Raw genomic sequence first — 18,764 nt, 5'->3', positions numbered from 1 at the left:
CGGAAACTTAGCAAGTTAAATATTATCCTGGCATACCTTGTTGAACTCTCGGGGAACTCCTGCCGAAAAGACAGGTCGTAACGGACTGATCCGTGAGATCGGCATTGCGGGCGTCTGCATCTCTAAAAGTGGGCGTATTTGGAAGATTATCGAAATCCACCCTATATCGATTTACGCTCGCTATGTAGATTACGTATGCCGACTATAGTATTTAACATAAAAGCTCACGAACAATCTGTGTCCGATAAGTACACCGAATGTTATGAAAATATTTATCATCAAACTGTTTTCGGTGCGTTTATTTATTCGAAGTAATTTTATTTTATAGAAATTTTATTTTATATAATTTTATTTTATATATGTACCGCGCAATAATTCTTAATACAAGCAAAAACTGTTAGACGATAAATATTTTATTGATTTTATAAAATAAAATTAATGTAGCAATGTTTTTATATGCAGATTTAATATAAAATTCGCCTATTTTAATATATCTATTATTTTTTTCATAGACATAAAGCGGGAAATATATAGGAAAATTAATTAAAGGTTTAAATATTTCTCTAAATTAATTAAATATTATATTTAATATTTCATACATATATAGAAAATTTCAATTTAATTTATGTTAAATAATATTATTGCTTTATTCAATGAATTTTCTGTCATGGTCAGATATGACTTGAATTTCGTTCAAAAGTAACGCGGTATTTAAAGTTCGGAGATACTTTTTAGAGTATTTATTTTGCTCATGTACGTTAATCGATTTTATAATTACATCAACGTACAATAAAGTACATTTGCAAACTATTCTGTATTTTTCAACATTTTTCAAATCTATTGATTCTTCTTTTGAAAATCAAGAATATTTATCGGTTTATCAAACAATTAAATTAATCGCATTGCGCTATTTATTTATGCATCTCCTCTCCGCATCATACAAATACATACATATAGTCAAGTTTACATCGTTTTACATTTTTCCTTTCTGAAGAAGTATTAACACTTAAAATTATTTTAATATTGCATAAATATATTGTGTTAATGAAGGAAAGGGAGAAATCTGTACATTACTCCCACGTAAAAGCACACACAGCTTTCGCACACCGTGGCAGGATCGCCGTACGTAAAAAACAGTAAAAAATGAATTTGGTTTCCGCGTAAAGCGACATCGGGGATGGACTGTGGCTGAAATTTTTTCCGCACTGCTTCATCGTGCGTCTGAAATCTGGCGCCCTTCGGTGCGTGGGTGTAGTGCAAGTTCGACGCGCCACCAGCAGGTGGCGGCGGCCAAGGCGCGACGGGGATGAGCATTATAGTCACCGCACTCGGCGAGTCTCGGGCAGTATGGCTTCGGCTGCCGGTGCGTGTGCGTTAGCGGTAATTCGTGGTGTTACACCGCGTTCTCGGTCGCGGGTGTGCGTGCTCCGTTCCGTGAGCGAGGACGAGGACGAAGGTTTGTGGTGAAGGACCGGGGATAAACGGGGCGCCAGCCGGATCGGCCGGGACGAGAGACGTGAGACGCGAAACGGCGAGGATCGGTGCAGCCATGCGGCGGAATGTCAAGATCGCGTTACTCCTGTCATGCGCGTGGATGTTCGCCTTTGTTTACTACTACCACACGTCCAGGGACACGAAGGTAAGATTCATTCATCTCAGCTGATTCTCGTGTCATGAATTCGTCGTGGTTTCGGAGCAGTCCAGCGATAAACGTCATTAAATGTCACGAGTGTCTACGGTGATGAGATATGACAAAAGTATGGCGACCCAAAATTTTAGAGCAACTGCAGCATATTGCTTGTGGCATGTTGAATTCCATTATCTTTCTGTAATGTTGCACAATTGTTTACGCAAATTGTTGCCATATATTTTATTGTAATAGAAAAAATATGGAAAAATAAATATTTCAAAAAATTTGCGTATGAAGTACGTACAAAATTTAAATATCTCGATCGAATAACCTGACACTCCGAACGCACTCATTAGTCCGAATTTTGAAATGGCGGGAAAATATGTCAGTTGCTATTTTAGTATTTTGTTTTATAATTTTTATTCGCATATTCGCATACGTTTTGCAAATAAATTTTGGAAAAAGCGCAACTAATCATGTTTTAATTTTTGCACTTCCATCAAGTTTGCAAGAAAAAGTATGTGTGTATACCCAGCATGGAGAAATTTGATAAACATATTTATGTTGCTAGAACATATATTTCCACTAAATTTCTTGCTGCGGTCTGCATGTAATTTTTAAAAGCGTTCTATATTTACGCTGGGATTTCCCTCTCCAAATAACTTTAACGTTTAAACGTATTATATGCTGAGCGGGCACGGTTGCGTAAACTTGTTGCAGTCCGTCAGTTTTCATACATTATATCTTTGCAGATCACAAAATGATCTTTATGATGCTCTCTCAGATTTATTATTCTTTATTTTTATAATTTTAATATATAGACATTGCTTGACGATATAATATTACAGTAATTTTTCTAAAAAGAAGGCAGAGAGAGAGAGAGAGAGAGAGAGAGAGAGAGAGAGATTCGAAAAGAGAATAAAATCTGTTTGTTCAACATTATTAGACATTATTGTATTATTTTAATATTTCTTATTCAATTTATATAAGTATATATAAATTGAATTATTCAATGTTTCCTTCTTCTAATGATATCTTTTTTTAATGCTTTTATTTCTGTGAGAATAAACATACGGTGCTCGATTGTATTTTAAATCTGAAGCGGCATACATCGACCTTATGCTCGTATTACGGGATCAACTTCCGCGTTCCATGCAGTATCCAGCACGACAGTGGTAGGGAAAAAAAATCGATTGTCTCCGACCCTCGGTACGCAATGCCTTTATCTGCCACGTGGCCAAATTAGATCGTAGTATCTCAACCTCAATTGGATTCTGATTTTCTGTCTGTTCGAATTTCAGAGACTTGCTCGTACAACATATAATTAGATAAATAAATCAATTTGATTGCATAATGCAATGAGTAGAATTAGATTCGCAGAAACACTTCACAATTATTACAGATCATCGTAAATATTGTTATTAATTTAATATGTATAATATATAATGCATAATATATATAGTTCATAATAATTTTATATATTTATTTATAATTAATTGAATATAGATATGTAATTTAATAATATACAATATGCATTAGCATAGGGCAATTATTAAATATTTAAATATTACCATATCGATTTAGTAGAAAATTACGATTAAATGTTCAAACAATAAACATGATTTCACATAATCCTCTTTCTAACTTATTAATCAAATAACTCAGATATAGTTTAAGCACACAAGTGTATGGTATGCTACATAAGAGATAAATAATATTAATAACAAGAAAGTATTGCATCATTAAAGCAAAAGAGTTAATGATGTACTCGCAGAGTTGATATGTCCGATGTACGATAGAACTGTATGAGTTAAATGCGTGGTCGCTGCTACGAGACTCGGTATAATCGCGCAGTGCATTCACGTGCTATATCGAATTCGGGAAGCGAACGAATCCTGAACGAATCCCGAGGTAAATGTAACGTTAAACATAATAAATGTTCAATGCAACGTGAACAATGACAGAGCGCGATGGTCTCTACGATGGTTCGTTCCAACCGGCTACTCTCGCCTGATCGCGTGCAGCACGACCAATCCGTACGTGCGCGTTCATGCCACCGTAAAACGCGGGACGCTTCATTGGGCAGACGCGAGGTACTGCGATTTTCTGGCGTAGGGTTTCCGTAGAATGCCCGATATGCTTATATTTTATATAAATTATTGACGGTTCAGTGATTCACCCACCGAAGTTCCACACCTAATTCCGTAATACTGTCTGCAATTGGGTTAGTAATATCTGTAATCAATCGCTATCATTACGTGTCATTTGTTGCTACGATGACGCATGGAATAGTGTTCGCGTTTCTTCTGGAGACACTAACGTGCATTGAACGTGCTTATTTTTGCAATATCATCAAAGTATCAAAGTTGCTGCAAGTTTGCTGTTTAAAATTTAGATCGCAAAGATTATCAGTCGAAATTGGAATCGTCGTACGAATAATTAGTATCGTGCCGCACAATATAATGAAATTTGCACGTGCTAATTTACAAGGCGTTTTCTCCTTCGCAACTCGGAAGTCGGAACTGCGTGACAGCGACTTGGATTAGGTTGGAATAGATTAGAGTTACAATTAAGTATGCGAAGTTACGCCTCAATTTGCGTTAGCGAGTTACGTAATTATGAGAAGTTGTTCCAAATTACTTAATCCATAAGAGAACGCGCTGTCGTCCCGGACTCGCGCCCTTCTAAATTTCGAGAGTACGTACACACGAGGCGATTACGTTGGCTTTGCGTTCGCGCGCGCACGGTATTCTAAAGACTATGTAATATTTTGCATAAAAGTCAGCAAGGAGAGAAAAATTATGCAACAGGAATGAGTCTGTTAGGCCTGCAATAAGATGCGAATATTCCTCAGTGAGCACGCCGTATAATCTATACTTAAACAGATTTTATCGAAGGAGCTACTTTGGGTGCCAAGTGTGCTCATTAAAATTTGGCACACATTACGGAGGATTCGGCAACTCGCGGATCGTGGTATCTTACTTGTACATCGGCCAAGACTGCGGTCGGTCACCCCGAGATCCGATCGCGATTTGTTTTGCAGCCGCGATAATGACGAAGTCCGTTCGTGACAAAATCGCATTAACATGCAGAACCTGCATTTATTCCGCGAATGGGACGGAATTCAGAGATCGATGTTCGCAATCGTTCAAGCATGCGACATCACGGGCATAAACGTTTGTGTACATGTGCAGTCTTCAATCGTGTCGTGCCGTTGACTCTGCTGTGAACACCAAATAAACCAAAGAAACTACATTCACGTGCGCTTATTTACCGTCATTCGCCATGCCTCGGGCGCTACATGCAGTAGTACTGAACTGGTTTCCGTGGCTAGCAAATCTTTGCGTAGCTACAACAGTGTATTCAATTTTTGATCTGAAGCTTCTCTTAAGATCGTAAATTTTGCTAATATAAAATAAATGCCGTGACAAATGCCAATTTATCTTTTTTTAAATTTATTTAAATAATTTGTTGACTGGGCGAAATGATCCATATATCTGACAAATTACGAAACATTGGGGCTATTGAGCCCAGAAAGAGCGTGTGTGGTTGTTTCATTCATTCCACGTAAAGGCAACAGCATCACGTACACGTACTGCAGGTGGCATAATGTTCGAGCATTCCGTGATGTGTGATACGCGTGGAGGAGGTTAAATCGTAAACACCGAGTCATTCTATTTCGAGGGTGTTGCAACTTACAACATGGGTATTTTCAGTCCGCGCTGGACAAACCAAGCTGCATGCAGTTCTCTACTTGTTATTCGTGGCCCGCCAGTGAATAATGAAAAGCGACTCAAGTTTACAAGAAGTAACAGTACATGCCAACTTTCCGTCAATTTTGGGGCTATGAAGCTTAATCTCATGAAAAATATGACGTGTTCAGATTTCGCGGCGCAACTACATCAATTCTTTTAGCTTAACCGTGGAAAAGAGTACCGAGAATAAAACGAATAGCGCGGATAATATGAACGTATGCGGCACCGTTCCCTTGGAACTTGTATTTACTCTTAAAAAGCCACGGAAGATTGATCGAGACATAACTTTCATTCGGATTTTCCGGTTTTTATCAAGGACTGAGGATTGTTGTATGTCATTGAATAATGCTGTCACTCTAATAATGTTATCTTAGTAAATAATATTATCTTAGTATTGTTCAAGATTCCTATAAAAAATTTATCAAATAATCAAATCATCTATCAAATAATTATGTCGAAGTAGTTGCGCTATTAACGTGCATTAAATTGAAAAGGCCAAACCGATCGCGTAATCAAGTGAACGCTTCTTGATATTTGGTGAACTTATTGACCTTTTCGTTAAGCGCTATCGTTAGAGTTGTATATCAAGTTGCGGCGTTACGTAGCGTTTATGTATCAAATCGCAGTCTGCAATCTGGCAGATATCGTCGCGCTTTTAGCGCGAATTTACCGTGCGATACCTATGAACTCGTGATCCAATGTGACGTAGCGTTGCACGAGCATACGCAACATGTTGAGGAGTTCGGACGATATCCCACGGTGAATGACCGATGTTACTATCACTCTGCAGACGGCTTTACGTCACCGAGTCACTTGCACTTCCCGAATGACACGGGAACTGCTTACTCGTCCGCGACTCGTAATCCTTCCGATCTGCCAGCGCTCATCAAGCCTCGTTAATCGTTCGTGATGAAACGAATCGACGTTGTCAATCATTTAACGCGCAGTGAAAGCGATTGCTGCTGCAAGTAGTCACGATTATGCAGCGTGTCTCAATGTATCGCCAGCTTTCATTTACAAATTTATAGACTTTTCTCGAATAGAAGTTGAATCGGACCGAACAATAAATTCTGGCGACATTAACTGATTATATTGAGCCGAACAATAAAATTGTGTGCTTAAATCAAGTCACACGAGATGAAAAAATAACTACGTAGTGCAACACGTTAACCGTACGATTCCGCTTCGTGTTAATCGCTCACTAGCGAAACTGCAGAATCCACGAAAACGCTTCGACGTTGAGGAGACTATCCTCGAGCGCGATAAATTTCGCCGTCGCCGTTTAATCGCGAATATCGACGACCAAGGAATCCGTGTCTCCGCGCATTTATTGAGGGGTAGTAAAATTCACTCGAGAGATCTCTTCTCATGGGCGTCGTCCTTCCTCGAGTGGGAGTATTTTTTCAGTCGTTAAAGCATCGAATGTCTTGCAAAGTGAAACAAAGAGAAAGACAGGAAGAACAGGGAAAGAAAAGAGAGACAAAGAGAGAGAGAGAGAAGCTACAAGACTGTGTTCGCGCGGTGACTGACCCGACTCACCCCTCGTAATCGCCGACGCGACGTGGCGCTTAAACGCGAGCGCGCTAATGGGGCGGACTAATCGCGTTAACCTGCAGGAAACGATTCGGTCGTTAAGCATGGCAGCCCGCAATCGAAGCACTGCCGAGTGCCGCTTTCGTAACGTTGCTTGATTAAATCATCGTTGTTTGAAGTGTCATGCGTAGTTGCTCGTACAGTGAGGGTTTTACTCAAGTAACAGCCTTGATACGCGTTTTACGTGTTTGCCGGCGGAAGTTGTGTGTGTTCTACCCCGTCTACACTTGTGCACACCATGCAAGCCAAATCAAGCAATGCGACGTTCTCCGGTGCACTTTAGGGATTGCACTAATCGTGCCTGCTGCGTACTCTTTTCTTTTGCGTGCGTTACCTCCCCGACGCGACGTATCGATCTATTGTGTAGTATTACATTTTAGTTTTATATTTTTAATTAGTTTAATTAGTTTTATTGTTTAATTTCTGCATACGAGAACGTGTGTATCATAGTATTATACAGGGTGTCCCGGGTTTTAACTGACAAACTGCGGGAGCATATTCTACTAGTGGAAATAAGAAAAAATTCTTATATCGAGTTTGCTTAGAAATGCTTTATTACAAAGTTATAAATCAATATTGAAAAGAAATATGAGATAAGTAACAACGGAACATAGTGTAGAATTTGGAAGGTCGAAGATGTTTATGTTATGTGTATTCACATGTATTCATGTTCACTATGTTGAAACGATTCAGTATGATTGTTACTTTCACAACAGTAGCTGTTAGATTTCAATCGTCGTGTCAACTAGCAATTACTATCAGAATGCCAAAAGTGTTTTCAAATGAGGAATACACTGATATTCATTTCGTGTACGGATTCTGTGACGGAAATGCACGAGCTGCCGTACGAGAGTATCAACGTAGATTTCCTAACAGGAGAGTACCAGATAGATTTAAAGCAACGAATTACTAATTCAGTTACTGAGATGCAACAAAATTTTCAGGAATGTCGTACTGTAACAAATTCTGTACTACGTCGATGTCTAGCTTGTATCGATGTGCAAGGACAACATTTTGAAATGCGTCACTAAATCATTGCGTACATAATTTTTATTTTTGTGAAAAAATCCGTTGTTACTTATCTCATATTTCTTTTCAATATTGGTTTATAACTTTGTAATAAAGCATTTCTAAGCAAACTCGATATAAGAATTTTTTCTTATTTCCACTAGTAGAATATGCTCCCGCAGTTTGTCGGTTAAAACCCGGGACACCCTGTATATATTATATTATATATTATATTATAATATATTATAATATTTAGTTTTGTGCTATTTTTTGTGCAGTGCAATATGCAAGCTAAAATACAGTTAAATTATTTCGAGAAAATGCAGCTACTTCAATTCATATCAATCCATATTTTAGTTTTCGTTCTGCTCGCGATCGAAATAAGATTGAGGCACTAAAGAAAATTGCTCGCAGCAGGCATACACTTGGTAGCGCTTTATATCTAAAATGCAACGTAAAAGAGCGATCGAATCATCGTTGTGTCGCTTCGGCGGAACATTGCGGTACTTCAACGAAATGGCACATTTTCGAATAAATTCTTCACGAAGGTCATAACGCCCTTTTCTCTCTCCTCAGTCTCGTTACATGGAAATGCTCTCTTTTATTTCGCTTCGCGAAGAAGATGGAGATATGGAAGAGGTCATTGTTTCCTCAGCCGAAATATAATTCTTTTTGGTTTGAAAATTGTATTCGAAAGACTGTTTTTACATTAATTGGAAACGCGGTTAAACTAAATTTCAGTAAAAAGAAAATATATATGATAAATTATCTGGCGCGAATATATGAAAAAAAGGATGTATAAGTTTCGCGCCCATTCGCGTTCGTTGTAACATATATTCCGTTCGGACGCGTCTGTCATCGCTCAGGTATCACCGTACCGTTTCGGTCGCGTTCGTTCCCTTCCGTGCTTCTTCTCGCTCGAGCTCTCGCGAGCCGTGTGTAGATGCGTGCGACCAACGCCCCGATCCTGGCAACGAGCGGTAGTCAGATTCGTTTGCACGTATTAAGTCATTTTTGTAAGCGTGGATAAGTTCTATTTATTAGCTGGTTTGTTCGCCAAAGTGTCGCGTGTGAAACAAGTTTTATAATTAAAAGGAGCATTTTCCTTGCCCGCGCCACTCCTGAAAGAAAAAAATACCGGAGAGTATGTACCGCGCGGAGGGCACACGCTCGCAGCGTTCGCCATTTTCACGTTGGTGACACCAATACCAACTTGGTGTGCGCAACATCCGTTATATTACATTACATATGAAAGACAGATGTTAATCATCCCAATGAGAGCAGACGAGTAAGTTAGTTTGTATATCCATCAGTATCAGTGCATAATATCTTGATTTATTTTATGCAGAAAGCTGAGAAGGATGATAGAATACTATTTTATCAGATTTGCGTTATATCTCTCTTCCATATCTTTATTTAAATAAAAATGTATTATTTTGCGTTACTAAAATATTATTCGGAACTTTATTAAATTTCTTTAAATATTACAATTTTTCGCCTTATATTATATTATATAAGGGTAGTATTTGATATTTTATATTTTTTAATAAAACGTTTATCGAAACGTGTTGCATATCAAATTAAAGAGTAAATTTTACCGCAGCTAATCAAGCGAGTTTATTTATTGGTTTTATCACATCAGTGTTTTGCACAGGTTTCAATTAATTGATATTTATTTGTGCTATTTATTTATGACATCGAACAGTAGTCTGCCTTTTTAGCTACGTTATTTATTATGCAACAAATTGATATTCAATAATTGGCTTCCAATATGGCCAATATTGGAAATGTTGCAGCTTATAATCTGTGCTTCGCTCCACTTATTTAATCGAGAGGAATGTAGATTACTTTATCTGCTTATTAGTAAATTCATGTAATCTGATCGATAAACTGATTGGTCATAATCCCTTGTTATTATAACGGTGGAAATAAATTTTTAGATAGATATGAAAAATAAAAAACGCAATATTTATAGCTAGAGAAGTGTAAATTTTGAATGTTTAATATTTAAAAAGTTATCTAAAAACTAACTCTATAAATTTTCTACCGAAATGCACTTGAATCGAAATAAAATCCTTATATATTTCCATAAAACAATATCAGATATTAAATAATAAAAATATAAAAGCTTTATGCCTCCAAAAAATGTATAGCAATCCGTAAAAACATAAAAATTCAATATGAAAGAAAAGCCGTGCATGTGGAAATGCTTAATTTTGTAAAGGCAAATTGCATATCATGTATTGCGCATACATCTTTTATCACAGTATATAGCATAGTGTACGCTACATATTCTCTTAAACCATAAAAGCACGGCGATTATCAAGCGTTGCTTCCAGCGAGAGTGTGCCTTATTTATGGGACAAAAACGCTCCTGTCTCGCGCGTAACTCGCGAACACATGTAGCGAACGGTACTCGTTATTTCACGTACACGTACAGTTTGCAATGAGCAAAACGCAACGTCATTCGTGTACAGGCGCGACGTAATACTCGACGATGTCAAGTATTGATGCAATCCAGTGATTTCCATAGTTAGAAAATCAGTCGATATTATAAACATCATGCGATAAAAGAGTTCACAAGATATACGATACATTTAGTTTGGTAAAAAGAAGCTTCTGATATTTATAATCTTTCAATCAAAAAATTGATCTATATAAAAATTGATCTAATCTATCATTTTACCATAAATTACGTATACATATGAAATACAATTAACTAAAAGAATAAAAATTATGATCTTAAAAATATAATATATCGAGCTTCCTATAAAAGAATAAAAAAGAACACGAGTGTCCCCACGCGATATTCGGCAAAGACCATTTTGGCCATGGACTTGTTTGACCGGCTGTTCGAGAATTCCCATTCTCGTCTCCGATGCTGTGTGTGTGTAAAATCGCTCGAACACGGTCGTACGATCGATAATAATTGTAAACCCTCGCGTCCCCTCGCGGGCACACCGGTTCGCAATTGTGTGCGTGTACGCGGGTGTCCATAAAATAGGGGTGATCCGCTCTCCGAGGACCGGTTTGAAATGGGTGCCACTTTGATGACCCGATTCGCTCGCTCATGCGCGCGTGTGCACGATCAACACGAAATCTTGCTGGTATACGTGCGTGCACGTGTATCTTACGACACGCACGTGCATCCGTATCCTGCGCATACCATCGCAATATTGGGTATGCCAGATATTCCCTCCCAGTGGAATGACGTCTATGACCGCTTGTTAAAAGTGAAAAATAAAACGCGCCACGGCAGATCAAATCGCGAAATCCCACGATTTTCTGGAAATTTTGACTCTACGTATAACCTGTAGCATAATTTTTCCAATCGAGAGGAAAGAGGTGAATTTTAGAAATTGCTTGATATTGCGAAAGAAAGAAATTGAAATTTCTGTACTATATATTAAATTACTAAATGAGAGATATTATCAAGGTATCATTACTGCTCATATGTTCTTTTCTTCTTCTGTCTCTTTTTTCCTCTAATTAGAGAATGAAATTCTAATACTGCATTTATCATGTAACTGTATTTCTGCCACTCTCGTTACAAATAGCATTATGGAATTACTCACGTGTTCATTAGCGTGTTCATGTATACAATGGGACATGTACCTATTAATTTAATTGTGCAAATCTCCTGTTATTTGTATCATTTAACCAATAGCGAAACAGTAGCACTCAATCAATTTAAATGTACATCCACGTTTAGTTGCCGTTGATTGATCCGTCATCACTATGTCAACAATAGATAACCAGACCGCCGCTGACGTGTTTCGCGATATTGTAACGAACGGTTTCGTTGTCTAGTGGAGCTATCATTATGTCATGTTATTTGTCATGAAATTGATTCGACTTGATGGAATTACATTAGAGAATCTATCTGTCTGTGGTATCTGTAAATCGTTAAAGATCAAATATCTAGTGTTGTAGCGAAATGGGGACGCTCAAAACTTCCTATCATCGATCCTTTCATGTGCATTTCAGTAACATAAATGTAAATGACGATTTATTTAAAATATTTGCCGTTTAAAATATGTTAGAAATCTATAAAATGTTTTCGAAAGGAAACGATCATCTACTTCGTGCTCTTGCTGCCTCCTTCACTGTGCTATACTTAACCAAGGTTATCACCGTTGCAGATTCAGCATTAGCATTTCGTCGTTTCATTTCGAGTCGCGTCCCTGCTTTTCCGGTCGGCTTGCCGGTCGGCTTGCCGTCCGGTTTGGTCGGGTCTTCTCTGTGCATGAGAACGATCTTCCTTATCCCGCATCCCGTTAACGTACCACCCTAGATTAATCCCAGACAGTTCTCGTGCGCGGCAGAGCTCTGGCTCCGACCCGCGCAAATATTTAGTTAATGTCTATAACTGGCATGCGGGATCGTATGGCCTTTGCGCTCCGTAGTCGGTCGGTCGGTCGACCGGTAACAAGGCGGTCCTCGAAGGGCCGCAAATCTGCATATGCATGCACCGGTATGTGCGAGCGCGCCAGTCGTTCGTTTCTACCATCTCTTGCTCTCTTGCACCAAGCTGCATATTCTACCGCGTTTCCACACCGCCTCTATAAAGTGATGGCAAATGTGCATATATGTGTGCCCGTCCGTCCGTCAGTTCGTCCGTCCGTCCATGCGACCCTTTTTCCACTGCGCCCTGTCGCGGAAATACACGGGCTGGCTAAGTAACCGGAAATTGCACGAACCACCACGATACGCAGGACCGTGGACGTTGGAGAGTCGAGATTTCCGCGTACGCAGCTCCGTTGGCGTGAATTATTGTTCTGCGGGAAAGCTCGTGTAAAACAAATGTGAAACATTTCATGCGTAAATGTTGATTATTGTTAATTTCTTCAATTAAAAACAAGTCGCATTATCTTTCCGATTTTGCTCGTGTGTAATACATCGCGAATAACGTCGTAAGATAGATAAGGAAAGATTGTTCTAATCGTTTTAACTATTTTAACGAACAAATACAAATAATCCGTTTTAACAAGCTCGAAATAGTTTCTAGCTGGATGCTGGCTATTTTTTGATAGCCTTGTATTTCGTTACGCTTTGAGATAAAAGCGAAATAGACACACACAAATAGGAATGCGCAAATGAAATTAAAAATTGCAAACGATGTTAAAATTTTTATGCCTTTTCAAGATTTCAAGTATTGGATTTACATCAGTGCGTTTCGCGTGCCTTCATTGAAGTGCATTCGCGTTGAAATTGCACGTCTGTTCGTCAGGAATCGGCACCGTTGCGGAACTGAGTTTGCGGCTGGAACGTATGTATATTGCGCGCGACATGAGGGTTAGGCGGAGGATTGCCCGGAGTTCATTAAAGCAGCCGATTCTGTACCCAAAGCGCCTACGCGCACCGGCTTGGTCCATAAATCCGGCTTTGTCAGCAACTAGAAATCGTTAATTTCCGGAATGTCACTCCGCGCTTCATACGTTTCAGCGCTATCATCATCTATCGCGTATCCTATAAAATAAGCTATATCGCCATAAACCGCTAAGATCCAACTCTTGTATTAAGTGTATTAAAATATCATACTAAATTATCTTTCGAAAGCTTCGCGCTGTATGCATATTCTGCTATCGTAATAATGCTTCTAACAAGAATGTAGGACCCCTTACAGTGTTGATTATCTTGATAAAAGAGAAAAATAACATCACTCTAAGTATTATTTACTTATTGTTATTAGATTATTAACTAAGTAATTGCGTCTAAATATAAATATTGTAGCGATATTTTGGAGAATTTGGGTTGTGTTTTTTGAAAGTTGCTTTTTCTGCTAGAAAATTAACATAGGACAAGCTATGTTGTGCTGTCATAAATATATGTTCAGTTTGATTCATCGTCATTTAAACGCGATCTGAATTAATTAATGACCTAATACATACGTTCTTGTTGAAATTATCTTGTTACAATAAAAAAGAATGACCATTAAATATAATAAGATAAAGAAAATGTGTTAATGCATTTTTGAAGGCATCTTGCGAGATAAATTGCATTCTTTTTGATGGTTAGATAAATAGAACAAGAGTTGTCCCACGTATCTACAATTTTTCGCGACCGTTTTGACAACAATCAGTGTTACAATCGACTTACCCTCCAGTCGATCTACCCTCCAGCATGCCTGTAAATGACGTTACGGAAATGAGGGTGGCGACCCTGGCGCGTTTACATCTTTGCGCCTTCTCCCTTTTCGTGCAACAAATAAGGGTGCCACCGGGACCGAGCAAGGCGAAAGAAAGTTGCAAAGTTTATTTGCTTTTTCTTATCGAGCAACTAAGGAATGTTGGCGAACTTTACGACGAAAATTTTCTCGTCGGCGAATATTATCATGCAACACTTTTCGCTCAAATAATCTTTAAGAAACTCGATTAAATAATTATTAATCTTGTATCTCGTTGTACGACTATTTTTATATGTTACTCGCGGTGTGAAGTTCGAGTATATAAAAAGTTGAGCGGATGAGTCAAGCTATCAGACGACCTCAATGAATAATATTTCCTGTTTGTGCACTGTGGGACCAGTGCCAATTACTGCTTTTATATGTTTTGCTGTAGTGGAAGCAGCAATTGACGCGCGGAGAAAATCGGGGTCGGAAAGGTATACGACTCCCATTTAGGTCTCGGAAAATATGTTTAGGTTCCCTAGATAACGTTTCATTGTTTGAGATAACAGTTGTGTCGCGTAATCGTAATGTAAAGAAACATTATTGGATAACAGTAGATTGAAAATGATGATATATCTAATACGTAAAAAACAAAAAATTTCTTTATAAATAATTATATCTAACGAAACTTTGTATCACTCGACAATATTTTTTTGAGGAAAAGAAATTCGATATCAGTGAAATCGAGATAACTGCTTCTTATTGTTAGTTAATGCATGCTCGATTAATTTCATGATTGATTTGTTTCTTTAACATTTCTTGTGATGTCGTATCTTTTCCCGTAGATTTCTGTCAGACGAGTCCGTGTGAGCGCGTGAAAGCATGATATAACGGCTAATTTCTAGGCGGAAGAAATTCTCGCCGGGGATGAACGTGCTGAGGGCTTTATTAGGTCGCCAGACAAAGGGGTTGAAGCCGCTTTGGTATTCTTCGTGAGGCCAAGAGAAATCTGGACTAATTAAAGCAAAACGTGCGCGCCCGACGACGTACGGTTTAATTGTACGTTTCTTCTTTCTGCCAGCTGCCGCGTACCTGCCTGCTGGGGCTAAGTCGACCCCGTATTAATAATGCTGATTCTTCTGGGAATACGTATGAGTCGGCAGTACTTTAATTCTGCATTTTAACACTTCTGTGCTGACAGTCCCCGTGTTACAAAGTTTCGCAAAGCGTCAGTTGCTCCTTTGTGTTTGATGAACAATCGCTAATCCCGTACTTCTTTTACTTAAAGTTGATTTAATCATTCTGCGACTCGACAGGAAGAAACTTTAAATTTTCTTAATGTTGCATAAAAAGATTTCTTGTGTAAGATAATTATTATTTACACAACTCCATTATTCGACATAAATTATAATAATTTTTTAAATAAAGAGAGAGAATCTTATATTTTTAAACATTATTCTTTTCAAGACTCATAGAGATTCTGTCATCTTGCTCTCACTTGAATTACAGAAGAGGACGTTGAATTCTAATTGCATAACGAGGTCCATCCGTGATTGCGCGAGTAGTGGATGTGTCTTTAAAGTTCAGGTTTTGGGAAAGAATGTTACCGCAACGGACCGCATTAATTTTTCTCTTCCGAACATTTCCGTGGTTCTCAAGAAGTTTTGGACCTTCGTTAAGTAACTCGTTTGCTTTGCCAACCGTTTCTTTGCTACTCTTCAGAATTCTGCCGCGCGAGTTCCCGCTAAGGCAAATACATTTTTTCTCTTCTTTTTCCGCTATAAGGTACTCACTGGGCTCTCTTTCGCATAACTAAACTATTTTGCTCGCTGCAAACGCCTCTCCTCTTGGCGGTTTTCGATTTATAGCATAGTGTATACTTTTAAAGAAACTTTCCTCGTGTATTTATTATTGCAATAATTGCTGGAACTATTTATTTCATATTGATGTATTTGTTTTTCATTTACATTTAGTTTACTTCAGATTTTTCCGTATTGATTTCTTGAATAATTTTTACACAACGTTTCACAGTTATTTCAGTATCACGCTGTCCGTTAAACGGTTTATTACTTTGGAAAAATGTTATTTCCAAAGAAGAGGCTTTCTCGTTTGTTCAGATACTGATGGAATTGGAGTATAATACTGTCTTTCCAAGCATGAACTGAAAGCCGATTCGTTGTGATTGCTATCTAAATGAAATTCTCGAGGTACTACGACCGATACGGAGATAGGAGGAAATACTGTTCTAAACTTTCATCGGCTTTTGCCATATATCCTTTTACCATCAAAGCACCTTCTCGAGCATTATTATCACTGATCGGCTTAACACAGCACCGTTCTGATGTAAAATCCGTAATTAAATGGAAAATGAAAGAATAAACCCTTACAAAGCGAGTACCAGCGTGAATTGAATTACGGGCCGAGTACGAGAGTACATTTATGTGTTAATATTTTCTTAAAGGGGAGTGAAGTTAAGAGTTTAATATCTCCCTCCGCTCCCATCTGTCTGCTTTAACGCGGCGTGGACGCGAAATATCGTCGAGTGCATCTGCTCGCGTAACTCGCGTAGAATTTATTCATCATTATTCCAATTGGTATAGGCGACTGTAAAATGGACGCAATTCCAACATTCACGTGAAGAGCGACGTGTAATAACGCAGAATTGAAGTACTTTAAGTTTTCTTACTCATGAAAGGAAGGATATAATTACCGCGATCACGATTACGATAATTTCGACTCGCTATTATTTCGTAACTCCCGTTGCTTCGACATCATCGTGTGTCATACGTATATTTTATGATTACTGATACGACATGAATCTCGCTCGCTCGCTCTCTTGTATGCGCATTTCGCTGACAGAATTTGACGCACCATCGCACCACCTCAAAATATGCACCTGTACGCGAATGCGGTTGAGTTCCGAGCCAGCTTCGATATTCCCTGATCATGCGACAGCGAATAATTACATGGGCATTTGGTACGGCACGTTGCACGCCCACGCGACAATAGCTTCCTAATGCTCTTAATACCTGCCATAATTCCGAGCACGATGTTCGTGGGTGTACATTTCGTAGCGTAGCATTGTATGGTAACGTTTCAGCGTAATTGGTCCGACCACGCGGACGAGATTTGCTCCGCGGTGTTTTCTCGCTTCCCCGCGGGATTCAGCTAGGCGATTATATTATAGCGTTAAAGCGTTGGTGCACACGCGTAAACATGCGGCGTAATGAGCCGGTTGCATTCGCAGACACGAACAGCACAACCCGAACCTCGCTTTTCTGCCTTTTTTTCCGTGTGACTCTCCCCGCGAACGCGAATCCGCCCTGTGATTTACACGCAAAATCGCAGCTGCCCGCGCTTTTTATTCTGCAGCTCCCATGCATGAAGAAGACAAAGATGTAGATAATAAATGATAATGACGATGGAACAAGCAGCTATACCAGGCTACCGAGACTAATACTCGATATGTTTTCTGTTTTTCTGTTGCGCATTCTCTTCTCTGTAATTTATTTCTGTCTAATTTCAAAAGTGATCATGATTACGAAGAGTAATGAGAATGAATAAGTTTCTGCATTTGAATTGATTGAGCTAATAATCAGTAGATTATAAGAATTATGATCCTTATTATATTCAATGTTTCAGCTTTTATGGAATTTGCGCGCAATGTTTCATAAACTTGTTATCCTATTCACGAGTATTATGCGTTGGGCTTTTGTCATACATATGTATTATATGTTACATTTTTTGAAAGGAAGAAACCTCTCTCGATGATTTCACACCGCGGAAAATATTTTTTACTCCCGTCATACGAATATCGGATATACTCCTGTCACTAGATATAGTCGTAACATGGCATCTGGATATAAGTTTTACTGCGTTGTCCATTTGTATCTTTCATCAATTGACTGCATCTGTCGTGCGGATTTATCACGCGATAATCGCGTTATACAAAATAAAATGTTTAAATATTAAATATTAAATATTATTACGTTGCACAAATACTATTCTTTTATTTTTTGGAAAATATCAGTTTATATGAAGATCATAAAAAGAACTGTTATTGATTTGAATAAAAAGCGAAAATTTGCACTTTTATGTATGCTTGCAAAATTGTCTCTATTTGGAATCACTTGTACATCGTAGTCTGACAAGTGCGCTTTGCAATCACTGTATGATACGAGTGTCGTGCGTTTTTTTCTGCTTTAGCCACACGAATGCGTAATGGCTTCCGCTGTTATCCCTGTTCTACCGTTCGACGTTGGTCGTGCGGTCAGCACGAGATATCCGCCGAAAAAATTTTTGCCGGACAAAACATTCGGCGGAGATCTGCGTGACCGCGATTGCATCCTCCTCGCAACGGGTTTTCGTGGGTTTTCTATCGTTGCGCGCGATTTCAGAATATAGCACGTGATTTCAGAATATAGCAAGGATAGGAATCCGTGACGGAGGGCGAGAGGGGAAGAGCCAGATAAAGCTCGAAGTGCTTGAGAAAGGAGATGTTCCTGCACACAGTGCGTGTCGCGCGCGTGTATACACGCACAGCTACATCTGAATATACGTCGCATTACCGCAGTGCGTAGTTGTTCGTTTTAATTTTATTTCTTGCCCAGGTTCTCTCATCAGCGCGCGTTAATCACGATTAAACAGTATATCGAGTTTACGATAGCGA

General features: G+C 38.7%; 1 protein-coding gene across 2 annotated transcripts in view; it reads left to right on the top strand.

Annotated features, from left to right (window-relative positions):
* Positions 1–1,330: 1,330 nt before the first annotated feature.
* Positions 1,331–18,764, top strand: part of LOC105277510 (polypeptide N-acetylgalactosaminyltransferase 2) — a 185,068-nt gene continuing 167,634 nt past the window's right edge. For both annotated transcript variants that reach the window (XM_026968444.1, XM_026968443.1), the window contains exon 1: positions 1,331–1,639. In XM_026968444.1, the coding sequence (XP_026824245.1) occupies positions 1,550–1,639 (90 nt within the window). In that variant the 5' untranslated portion in view covers positions 1,331–1,549. The remainder of the gene's footprint in view (positions 1,640–18,764) is intronic.

This window comes from Ooceraea biroi, chromosome 3, assembly GCF_003672135.1.
Source record: "Ooceraea biroi isolate clonal line C1 chromosome 3, Obir_v5.4, whole genome shotgun sequence".
Lineage (NCBI taxonomy): Eukaryota > Metazoa > Arthropoda > Insecta > Hymenoptera > Formicidae > Ooceraea > Ooceraea biroi.
This window is presented reverse-complemented; position numbering and strand designations above follow the sequence as displayed.